The 13,159-nt window shown below is 27.5% G+C and overlaps 2 protein-coding genes across 3 annotated transcripts in view; both read left to right on the top strand.

The window, feature by feature from the left end:
- LOC126842392 (uncharacterized) overlaps positions 1 to 1,210 on the top strand; it is a 31,903-nt gene extending 30,693 nt beyond the window's left edge. For both annotated transcript variants that reach the window (XM_050579385.1, XM_050579384.1), the window contains exon 11: positions 770 to 1,210. In XM_050579385.1, coding sequence (XP_050435342.1) covers positions 770 to 1,056 — 287 coding nt within the window. In that variant the 3' untranslated portion in view covers positions 1,057 to 1,210. The remainder of the gene's footprint in view (positions 1 to 769) is intronic.
- Positions 1,211 to 2,270: 1,060 nt separating this feature from the next.
- On the top strand, positions 2,271 to 8,041 carry LOC126842386 (uncharacterized). Its single transcript, XM_050579346.1, has 14 exons — positions 2,271 to 2,307; positions 2,385 to 2,449; positions 2,533 to 2,562; positions 2,645 to 2,674; positions 3,224 to 3,280; positions 3,412 to 3,453; positions 3,828 to 3,884; positions 4,011 to 4,040; positions 4,141 to 4,170; positions 4,584 to 4,610; positions 5,123 to 5,179; positions 5,343 to 5,375; positions 5,861 to 5,950; positions 7,605 to 8,041. Exons 2-14 carry the CDS (start codon positions 2,389 to 2,391, stop codon positions 7,874 to 7,876), a joined length of 816 nt encoding a protein of 271 aa, XP_050435303.1. The 5' UTR covers positions 2,271 to 2,307; positions 2,385 to 2,388; the 3' UTR covers positions 7,877 to 8,041.
- Positions 8,042 to 13,159: the final 5,118 nt, after the last annotated feature.

Below are 13,159 nucleotides of genomic sequence, written 5' to 3'. Positions count from 1 at the left end.
ACTGTAGATCAAATTATTTTTATTAAATACCCATAGGTGGATGATAAGTGGATCAATGATCTTTGCAAATTCTGTAAATACATATTACAATTACCTCACGTTAAGGTTTTTAAGTAATAAACTTTTTAGACATTATACAATTTCTCTTTTAGATTTTAGTGTACAAATTTTGTGTACATAAGCTTATCCTGATGCCTTCTGGTTTTCTGTACAATCTTCATCAAATACCCCATTCGGAAGCCTGTTGTCACGTCCATCGTTTCAGAATACATAGAGATTTATTATATAGCCAACAAGTATACATTTTCTTGATTTTTATCCTACTTACTGCTTAATTGATAAGGAATGTGTCTAAAAAAAACACAAACGAGAATTCGAATGTGAACAAATTTGACTTAAGTCTAGTCCGTGGTTGATCACTGTGACATCCAGACAGTGGATCCAACTAGAAACCATCATCTCATAATGGCAGGGTTGGGCCTTCTTTTTTCTCTCAATATGGTCTTTACTACATACTACATCTATTATGCTTATTGTTCTTAAAAATTGTTCTAGAATGTACAACAAAAATGAATGAAAGAAATAAATTCCATAATAATAGCCAATAAAAAAATTACTGGAACAAACTGCGGCTATTTTTTCTTAAATTTATTTTTATTTTTTACGATTATGCTATACACGTGTATTAGATTTGTATTTAAGAAATTTCAAAAAGCTCTTAAGCAAAACAAGGCAAGTTTTTAAATACATTTTTTTTTTAATTTTTAAGGCGACGGAAAACCAGATTTCCCCAACTTTCCCAAAATATGTCTTCTAATAGCTTTGGTCCGAAGTATACGGTATCCAGAAGCACGTACAAGAACCGTTGATGTTGATCCCTCTGGTAATTTTTGTATTTTAACATCACGAGATGGCAGATTCAAATACCAACCATACAGACCACCTGCAACTGAAGAGATTCAATTTCCTGAGAAACATATTGCTGCGGTTAGGCCAGAAGGTCCTGATGTTTATACTTTTTTGGACGTTTTGGATGAGATAGAACTTTGGTTCTGATAAAATGTACCATTAACCTTAGTCAGCTATTAAAAATGATATTGCACCTACTGTTGTTATTGTACTTTAATAATATTTATCTGTCGCACTTCTGTATTAATTGCCATTTAATTCAATGTATTACAAAATATACAATTTCTATCAGTAACCTATATGTATATTGTATTTTATACTCTTACCACTTACATTTTACACAGATTTTTTTACAAGTATACATTATACGGTATTATTGTTTAATTTATTCTTGCTATACTGTATTTAATTAAACTAGTAAAATATTTATATCTATACGCCATACCGGTTTGGCTGAGTTATAAAATACGACACTTTGAAAAATGTCCAATTAATTCTTCGTTATAACAGTTTTTTTTATCAATTTTTTTCACATTTTAAAAATATGGTGCCATTGTTACTGAATTATGACAATTTAAAGATATTAAGATAAAAATTGTTGAAATTGGAACACGTAGAGGATCCCTGAATATTGTACTCAGGTTTTTATTGAGTACATTATCTTTGAAGAATTGCTTAAAGTCATGATGGTTTAAAAAAAAATTATTGAAACGACTGTGTTTTTATACACAGTCGTTTCAATAATATACACGACTGTGTATACAAAGTATACAAATCCTAAAGCCGTATAACAGATATGTACAGGATGATTTTTTTATCATAGGCCACTCAAAATCTCACTGGAATTAAGTAATAATTAAATTGTTTTTTCATAGTCTTTTAATAAAATGTGACCACAATTTTTCAATCATTTTCATGTTCCTACACCCTCCGAAACTAATAATTTTCATATCAACTTTTGAAATTAAAATGGTTACGCATACATTTCATTACCTTTAAAATTGAGAATATTGTAGTAATTTAAATCTAAAATGATTAGATGATAACCACATTTGGATGATTATTTTGAAAGTCATAATAATTTTGACTGGTCGAAGTACTATAAAAATATATATATATATAAAGGGTGTAAGAACAGAACAAATTGTGGAAAATTGATATCACATTATGTAAAAGCACTATAAAAAGAAGTTATTAAATTTTTGATTAAACACAGTGATATTAGGAGTTACCAACTATAAAAAAATCACCCAGTATACGTTATTTAGGTTATAATACAAGCTACAAGTTGTCTATACAATTTCATAGTGCTTTGCATACTGCAAAACATATTTTTATATTACTTCTTTAGTTAACACCGACCTTGCGACTAGTTACAAGAAAATCACATCATAAAACGTAATACAAGATTTTAGAATTCATAATATTCTTATAAGTTATATTATTTAAATTGTTTCGTTAATAATATTATCCAGCACTATGAAGCTTCTCTGCATTTTAATAACGGTTGCTACTGTAAATGTTTCGCCAATAATGACATGTAAGTATTTAATGTTGACACGTATCTTATCAAGGAAGTTAAAAATATGAATTGCAATTAAAATATTTAATTCTTTTTCACAGCGTTATATTCAGATTCGGTTTACATTACAAGTCAGTACAACATTTTTATACAGTATAATATTTTTTTAAATCTTATAACTTTTATACATAAGTTTGAAAAAAATCATTACAGACAAATGGATCAAAGAGGCTGCTGATAAACGTGAGATACATTTTGATATTTTATGTTGTGGCAAATCCATTATCTTATGTTTATTTGAGTAAAAGGCAATTACTAGGCTATACAAAACTACTATACAAGTGGATTGTACGCGGTCTATTTTTAAGGAGATTTATAAAGCCAATATTTAAGAAAACAAAGGTTTCGAGTTCTTAGGCTACATTACCATGTTTTGTAGAAATCCGTTTTTCAATTATAAATGTCAGTTTTCTGTAACTAAATGAATGATATTTGCAAGTTTTTAAATATTAAAACCCAATTTATTTACATAAAAAATGATGCCAAATAACTCGTATGTCTCTACAGAATTAAAATTGGGCAATCCTAAGTACTCAACATTTTCCCAGGCTTTTTGGTCTAATCCGTTGAAGAAACAGAACCCTTAACATAACAGATGAAGTAGCGTTAATTAAAATAATCACCTAAGAGCTGTGTATATTCTTATTCTGAAGGCTTTTATGTATAATTTTGTAATGTATTATGATTTTATTTGAAATTGTGTATGTAGCATCTAACACTATTTGCTTATAGAACCTGCTGGATTGGAAACTGCAATTTCAAATCTTATTAACGGAGGTATATCGATAGGTAATCATTATTATGTAATAAAAATATATAAAACAAAATATAGATATCTACCAAAAATAAGCTGTGTAGCTGAAGATGTTTTAGTATAATTTTATTAATTATTACGGTTTCATTTGATATTTATTATATAGATCCTGCTGGTCTGGAGACTGCAAAAGAGGCTTTTGAAATAGGTAAGTTACATTAAGTATTCATTTTCAAATGATTTATAAATTAAAACCGAGCTATAGTTTTAACTCTGCTCAGCTCAGAATATTAATGAACGAGGTAAATAGTATCAGTATACTGATATTTATAAAAGTATTAGTAGTTGTAAAAGAAAATCGAATATTTTTTATTTATTATTCTCAAAGGAGTAAAATTCATACAATTTTCATAGAACATACTACGCTTTACAAAATTATTATTTCACATAACAGGTTGAGTAGGGTTAAGTTAAATAGTCAGCTTAAAGTTGTGTATATTATTATTATGTGTATATTAGTCTGAAAATTGATTAGTACAATTTTATAAATTGTTATGGTGTCTTTTGAAATTTATTATATAGAATCTGCTGGACCGGAGACAGCAATTTCAAATATTACTAACGGAGATAGATCGATAGGTAATCATTATTATGTAATAAAAAAAAAAAATAAAATATAGATATCTACTCGAAGTGTTAACAAGTGTAGTGTTATAAAAACCCAACATAATTTATTCATCATTTAGTGTTATTCCTATATTTCAGGGATATTTAATTTGATGTTGACGATACCAGGTAATAATATATCAAAAATTGTTTGGACGTATTTCCACAAAGTTTTTGATTACAAATAATAACTAATTTTGGACATAACATATTTTTGTTTTAATTTCAGAAAAGAAAGATTACAGGTGGATTCATCGTGGTAAGCAATTTGTATTTAATCACTATTTCAATGGATAGTTGTTTATCCGAAAAAGATATCTATCTCTTAGATTTTAGATCTCTAGCTCAAACCCAAGTAGTACTTCGTATATTTTCCTTTTATTGACATGGAAACTATTAATTTTTCATTGAAAAACCTCTATTTTGAAAAATATGTCCGCTCGATCATTTTTCTGACAACATCCAACGTCGTCTATAAAGAAACTGGTCTCGAGATTTATTGAAAAAATAGCAATTATAAATAAAAACTAAATAAAAAAATGGGTATATACTTGTCATGTGCGTGGTATGTCATCAAATGTACTTATTGTAATAAATTTACAACTGTTGGACATATTTCCACATAGTTTTTTATCCACATAGCTGGATAACATATTTTTACTTTTATTTCAGATGATTCATTTTTTGTCGACCTACCAGGTAACCGTAATTGTATAAATTATATAATTCTACTACTTACAGTTTTTATAGTTTCTTTAAAAAGTATCTTTTTATATGATATTTGTTTTCATTTTTTTTATGCGTCTTCTAAGGCTCACACTTTCAATTGATAGTAATTATTAATCTATTTGGATAAGAAATCCCTAAGATTTTAGTCCCTCACTAAAAATTGTATTAGATTGATTGAGCTCTAACTTTATAAAAACAATTTTTATCTTAATATCTTTAAATGGTCATAATTCAGTAATAAGGGCACCATATTTTTAAAATGTGAAAAAAATTGATAAAAAAAACTGTTATAACGAAGAATTAATTGGACATTTTTCAAAGTGTCGTATTTTAGTTTTAAATGTGTTAATAAAAATGTTGTTGAATTTTCTAAAAATAAAAAAGCTTCAATGTTAATCCAATTAAAAAGAAAAAAATTAACACTTTATCCACTCTGTCATAAGAAAATATTATAATATATGGTATTTTTTATACTTAAACAGAACATGTTGCCATAGCTTATCAGAAGGCAGTGCAGGAAGCAATATCCAAAGTTACAAGTAAATATAAAGTTTATTAGGTATATATTTTCAAAAAATTTTCAAAATTCATAATTATTCAGTTTTCACCAAATTCGATAAAGGTATTATATTAATTTAAAGTCATGGTGGTATATTATGTTTTTTGTTGGTTTATAATTATATTTATCATATTTTTAAACAGATATCACTGTGCCTGATCTTGCTCCGAACGAATGTAAGTAAGCATTTACTAACTGACGTTATTAGCCCTAAAGTCTTAGTTTATCATTTAAAATTTATATAAGTAAATAGAAAGTATTTCACTAAATTAAAAAATAAATACAGTCTACTTCATCTCTCTCGAAAATTGGAATAAAGACGACTTTTGTCCAAAGTTTTAATTTAAACATTTTATAACTCAGCCAAAACGGTATGGCCTATAGATATAAATATTTTACTAGTTTAATTAAATACAGTATAGCACCCAACGTGTTAATACCATAAACAAATTTCACAGAAACGTCCTATACTGACTACATAACTCTCAATTAAGTGACTATGCTAACTCCAAACTTTATTGAGAGGTCTTTATACCTCTGATTTTCAATAATGATCCTAGAGCAGATATTTGAAATATAAATACAAATATTTCACGAAAATTCAATTATATAAAAGCAATTAAATACGATTTTAAACACTGTAACTTATTTTTTTTTACAGATTTTGTGGATAGGTACTTACCCAGGTATGGAAATGAAAGGAGAGCTATAACAGGAAAAATTACAAAAAAATTACTTATTGCTGCAATAGGTAAACATTAGTAATTAATATAGATTTGTATAGCTTTTACTTTTAATTATGATTTTTCTATTTAATGAACCACTCAAATAATACGTTTATAATTTATATGCATCTCAACAAGTAAATGTTTTTATCCACTTATATTCTTGTACAGCCGATGCTACACCATAAATTCGGCCTCTGTTTTAGAAAGTATTACCGTCATTTGCTTTCTTGTATGACTGATTTCGGCTAAATATACTAACTGAAATACTTATATCTATTCTTGTTTGGACTATTGCGTACATAGGACAGCTAATCTTCTCACGATAAGGTTATTAATCAATGAATTTGTTTGAGACCATACAACAACCTATTTAGTTTTCTTACTATGTGTTCTCTTATCCCGAAGACTACCGATCTCTTCTGTACAATTCTTCTTTGAATATCCCATTCAGAAGCCTTTTGTCACGTCCATGTTACACGGTTTCATGATCTACAGAGGTTTATTGTATAGCCAACAAGTATACGTTTTCTTTATTTTAATCTAATTTAATGCTTAGTTGATTATGAATGTGTGCATAAGCGATAGATCCAAGAATTCGAATGTGAACGAATTTGAATTAAGTCTAGTCCACGGTTCAGCAAGAGACGGTTTTAGTTCCAAAAGCTATATTACTTTGTTGTGTCTTATCATCTAGTTGATCACTGAGATCCCCGGATAGCGGAATCCGTCTAGAAACCATCATCTCATGATGGCAGCGTCGGTCCTTAAAAGCCCGTTATGCTTGTTGAATGAAATATATCAGTTGAAAGTGTTTCAAGCATTGTTAACAAAATATAAAATGCTACATCTTCTCTTTCTAATTTCACCTTAATTATAATATTATTTAGTAAAATTACCTTCAAGACTAGTACCATTTTAATATAAGTAGTAGCCTTCTCAAATATATCGACTAGCAACCCTTTTATACTCCAAAGTCTAGCACACAAATTTAGATTCTTATAACAATATAACAGTTTCTTGTACAAAGTAGGCATAGAACTCACACAACACATAGAATTGATTTTTGAAGACTTTTATTTTAACAAACTAGTATTAGTAGCATTATAATTAAACCTTGTTTGTTTTTTATTATATCGTCATTTTAAACTTTTTTGATCCGTCGCTTGTACAATGTCTTTTTAAATAAATTATTTAGCAAGATATCTAAAATATTGTAGTTCAGAACAAGAATAGTACTCATTGAGTTCAATAAATTTTTGTGTATTGTTACCTAGAAAGCAAATTTAAAATAAAACTTTCTTTAACCTTGTCGAAGTTCCTCCAGTGGGAGGCTTCTTTTTTCTGTTAAAGGGCTCTTCGTAAAACTACATTTATTATGCTTATTGTTCTAAATTGTACAATTAAAAATAAAAGGTAAAAAAATCCTTAGCAATGTCTTAATAAAAAAAATTTCTGGAGCAAAACTGCGGTTATTCTTTCTCAAATGTATTTTAAGAAATTTCATTACAAAATAAGTCACATAATACTGGATGTATTTTAAGGGTAATTTAATTATTTTTCTACGATTTTATATATACACATTAGACGTGTATTAGTTTTATTTAAACAAATACCAAAAGTGCTTATAATCTAAACTAGGCAATTTCTTAATAAAACATTTTTTTTATAAATTTAAAGGCGATGGAGCACCACATTTCCCCAACTTTCCCAAAATATGTCTTCTAATAGCTTTGCTCCGAAGTATGCGAGACCCAAAAGCATATATACGAACCGTTGATGTTGATCCCTCTGGTAATTCGTGTATTTTAACATCACGAAATGGCAGCTTCAAATACCAACCTCGACGTAAATGCAAAATATTTATTGCTGCAGTTACGCCAAAAGACCATATTTGGTCAAGGAATAAATTTGTGGACGTTTTGGAGGAGATACAACTTTGGTTCTTATAAAATATATTATCAACCTTAATTTGCTTTTAAATAATTATATTGCACCACCTGTTGTTATTTTACTCTAGTAATATTTATTAGTTGCACTTGTATCTTAGTTGTCATTTAATTCAATGTATTACAAATTATACAATTTCTCTTAATAACCTCTATACTCATGTAAAGGATAGGTCTACATTAATTATTTTATAATATACAACCACAATTGTCGTTTAAGTTTTTTTTTTGAGATTCTAATAGGGTTTCACATATGAGGCGCTCAGAAGCCAAACCGATTAACTACCTTTTTTTTTGCAAATAATAGCACGATTGAATTTCCATGGATTAGCATGGTTGGATTTTACAAAAAAAAAAAAAGGTAGTTAATCGATTTGGCTTCTGAGGACCTCATATATTTATTGCTTAAGGCGTTTACGAAGTAACTTAAGTTTAGATACACGTTATACAAATTTCCATATAAGTTTACATTATACGGTTTTTGTTTTAATTTTATTTTTGGCACCTAAGCTGTATGGTTGAGCGGAACTTCCATACAAACGGTCACAATACGGTAATTCTTTTTTAATGTCTTGAACACATGAATTTGCTCGTTTGTCCTAAGCGTCTTACAACACAAAGTTCGTCGAGATATACTTGTTTAGTTCTTTTCATACGCAAAGCAGTAAATAGTGTTCACATACTCAATTTAGTAGAGCGATAAAAAAAAATGTCGCAAAAATATGAAATCGTCGTGTGTTGTAAGACAATAACAGATATTTTTTCGAATAAAATATACGTCGTATAAGTTAGCAAAAAAAAATATCTGTAATAGTAGAAAAACTGATTGCCATTATTGATAAAAAAAATGTAACTAATGACGATAATGTACTTTTGTTATATGTTGAATATGATAAGGGTTGCTTATCCTCTTCCTATAATAATTTGTTATCATAGATAAAAGAAAGTATCTTTCGGATACCTGTTGACTATTGATCTGCTCACACATAACAACCGAGAATTGACTATGTTCAAAAGTTACCTTTTTTGTGGCGTTTTTCTTAGTTAAAAAAAATATATTCCAATAAAATTGTAAAATATTTTATAGACCCATTTCGGATCTACATTCGGTCTGATTTTCAGACTTTAAAACCTAAAACTTTACCACTATGAGTCTTTAAAAATTGTCGAATTAGTTTCAAATTTGTGTGGAATTTTAATCTTTAGAAAAATAACAAACAAATGCCTTTTAGGAGTATCTAGCAATTTGTGTTATTTTATCTATAAAATGGGTAGGTACGTGTTCATTTGTTTTTTGTAGGGACGGCAACTTTTTTCTAATAACACTAATTTATTAACTCTGTTGTCGTTACATTTTAAAACGCCATAGAGTGCGGGACACTTGTACACACACACACACACAGAAATCGATACAACGCGATTTTCGAAACCGAGAAAAACACCCAAAAAATATACATTTATTTTTTTAACTTCTAATATTTCTTATAGGCCTGTTCCGCTTCCTACCCCCATCCCAAAGTTTCTCTGTTACCGCTACGACCCCCTCACCACTGTACTGGCTTTTCTAGTTTTGCTAGAGAATACAATTTTCGATTGGGGATATCAAAAATGTTTTACATTTTAGCACGTACAACAGTAGAGTCATAAAACAATTATCAAACTAAAAGCCGATGTGTAGGTACAATTCACATACATTGTATTGTACATGTTGCTTGTACATTCAGGTTCGCACACACGGGTTTGTCAGTTTGAGCCATCATTCAGGGTCATACATCACTGTCTCCTTTTAAACCTTAAATTGGTTCAGGTTTATGTTTCAACTAGTTGTGTATGTTATAAAACTATACAAAGTTGGTTCTAGTTTTAAGTCAATTAGTTTATATGTTATAAACCGATAAGAGTAGGTATTAGTTTTAAGTTAATTTAAGTCAAATGATGTAACACCAACTTACATCGGATCCGAGTAAAAGCGTGCACGGTAGCAAGGTTTGTCATTGATTATCATATTCTTAATTATAAATTGTACTAGTATACTTCAACTTTTTCTCTATCAATATTTTGTCTATTGTTTGAGTTATTTGGAATATTAAATTGTTGTTGTTGAAGAATTTTATTTTTACAGTACACATAATCGTTCTTTGTGATTTTACCGGTGATTTGATTCAAAACGAATTAAATATTTTTTTTGGATAAATAATCCAACAATACCTATAGAAGTTTCATAAGAGTATATAGAAACATCTGTGTGAAAAAAACCCAAAAAAAGAACGACTTATTCGAGAATATTGTCGATATTACAATTATTTCTTTTGAAAACATACATAAATTGTTTAAATTAAAATGCATGGTAAAATACAATATAAAAAAAGCTGTTATGATTTTAATAAATATAACAGTTTTGACTTATCATATGTAAAAATTACAATTATTAGTAGTTATGATTTGTGTAAGTAGAATAGTGATAAAATAGTGTTAAATGTTATCAAATTTTAAAATATATTTAAGAAATGTATTGTGCAGAATGGTAGTGTGCCCTAAAACAAACAACATAATATATTATTTTTTTGCTTTCGCGTTAAAACTTTTTTCAATACGAATAATCTTGTGTAGTATCAGACGTTTTATTTTTTTCTAGCTACCCATAGTCGATACAACTGTTATTGAAGTATAAAAAGAAAAGGTGTACAAATTAAATTGGAAAACGTAGAAAATCCCTGAATACAATATTCAGGTTTTTTTTAGTATATTTTCTTTTAAGAGTTGCTATAAGTCATGACGGTTAAAATAAAACCATTGAAACGACTGTTTATAAAAAGTATACAAATCCTAAATACGTATAACAGTTATATACAGGATGATTTTTTTATCTTGGCCACTCAATATCTCACTGGGTATAACTAATAGTTGAATGTTTTTTTCACAAAAAGTGACCACAATTTTGCAATAATTTTCAAGTTCCTACCTCCGCCCAAACTGATTTTCATATAAACTTTTGAAACTTAAATGGTAACGCATTCATTTCATTACCTCTAAAATTTTAAATATTGTACTACAAAAATGATAAGTTGAAAACCGCATTTAGCTGATTATTTTTCAAGTTATAATAACTTTGACTGATCGTAGTTGCTATAAAAAAAAATAATCTAAAGATGGTAAGAACATAAAAATTGAGATCACATTATGTAAAAACATTATAAAAAAAGTAATTAAATTATTAATTCAACACAGTGAGATTTAGAGTGTAGTGCTTTGCAAATTGCAAAATTAATTTTCAATTTATTTCTTTTGTTGACATATCGACACACCGTCGTTACGACTAGTTGCAAGAAAATCACACTAACCTAAAACGTAATACAAGCTTTTAGAATTCATACTATTCTTATAAGTTATATTATTTAAATTGTTTCGTTAACAATATTATCCAGCACTATGAAGCTTCTCTGCATTTTAATAACGCTTGCCTTGGTGAACGTTTCACCGATAATGACATGTAATTATTTAATTTTTACACGTATCATATCCAGGTAGTTAAAAATATGAATTGCAATTAAAATATTTAACTATTTCTCACAGCGCCATATGCAAATTCTGTTTTGTTTTAATTTCAGATGATACATTTATTATCAACTTACCAGGTAACCTAATTGTATATTTTATATTTCCAATACATACATTTTATACAGATTCTTATTCAAGTATCTTTTAAATGATTTTTGTTTCTCCTATGGCTCACATTTTTAATCGATAGTAAACCATAAGATTTTAGTCACTAACTTTAGGTAGTACATTGTAATTATTTTTCATTCGATTAACTTTACCTTTTAATTTTTTATTGAAAACATTTTTATTTAAAAACTAGTAAATATTTTCAGAAATAAAATATCATTCTAAAAACTTAAATTCTACACTTTGAAGATCTTTCAATTTATATTCCGGAATAACGTTTTGTTTAGCATCCAGTTATAATTTTATTTGTTTTATTGGGCTCTAACTTTATACAAATATTTTTTATTTTTATGTCTTTGAATTGTCATAATTTAATAATAAGAGAACCTAATTTTTTATATTTAAAAAAACCGTTACAATGGAGTATCAGTTGAATGATTTTCAAAGTGTCGTATTATAATATTCATTATGTTAGGAAAATTGTATTTGAATTAAATAAAATTTAAAAGCTCCCATTTTATCCCATTAAAAAAAAAAATTGACACAATCTTATGTATTATCATTTCTGTCTTAAGAAAATATATTATATAGTATTTTTTGTGTTTCAGAATATGTTGCCAAAATTGATCAGACGGCATTGCAAGAAGCAATATCCCAAGTTACAAGTAAGTGTAAAGTTTAACATATAGTTGCGAATAATTTTTCAAATTTATAATTATTCAGTTTAAACCAAATTCAATAAACATATTACAATAATTCAGGCATAGAGCTATATTATGTTTTTTGTTTTGATGATCATTTAAACTATAGTTAAAAAAAAATTTACACATTTTTAAATTGATAAAATGCATGTTTTTTACTGTTAAATAATTAAATTTTTCAAATTATTTATATAGATATCACTGTGCCTGAACTTGGTCGGAATCAAAGTAAGCAAACATTTACTCACGTAATAAACCCTAAGGTCTTAGATTATAGTTTGAAAATGTTTGTAACTAAATAGAAAGTATTTCAATAAAATAAAAAATAAAACAGTCCACTTCATCTCTCGTGAAAATGGGAATAAATACGATTTTTGTCCTAAGTTGTTATTTAAACATTTTATATTTCTGCCAAGACGGTATGGACAATAGATATCACTATTTTACTCGTTGAAGTAAATGTAGTATAGCTATTTCACAGAAACTTAAAATACTGACAAAATAACTCTAAAATTAGATGAATTTAACTCCAAAATTTTTTAATAGGTTATTATACTCCTAATTAACAATCATCTTAGAGCAGTTATTTGAAATATAAATACAAATATTTCACGAAAAACCAATTTTATAAAAAAAAATTTTTTAAACACTGTAACTTATTAATTTTTACAGAATTTCCCGATTATTACTTAGAAACGTTTGGAAATGAAAGAAGAGCTATAACAGGGAAAATTATAAAAAAATTACTTATTGATGCAATTGGTAAATAATAAAAGTTAATATAGATTTGTACTGCTTTTACTTTTAATTATAACTATTCTATTTGATGTACCATTCAAATAATACATTTATAATTTATTCGCATCTCAGCAAGTAATCCCGTTTGTATAATGTTTGTATTTTTGCGTACATTTAACAG

This window comes from Adelges cooleyi, unplaced genomic scaffold (genome assembly GCF_023614345.1).
Source record: "Adelges cooleyi isolate 19-005CV unplaced genomic scaffold, UGA_ACOO_1.1 ACOO_flye_CR_arks_rails_tigmint_CR_PRNA_519, whole genome shotgun sequence".
Lineage (NCBI taxonomy): Eukaryota > Metazoa > Arthropoda > Insecta > Hemiptera > Adelgidae > Adelges > Adelges cooleyi.
Note: the sequence above shows the minus strand (reverse complement) of the source record. Positions and strands in the feature narration are given on the sequence as shown.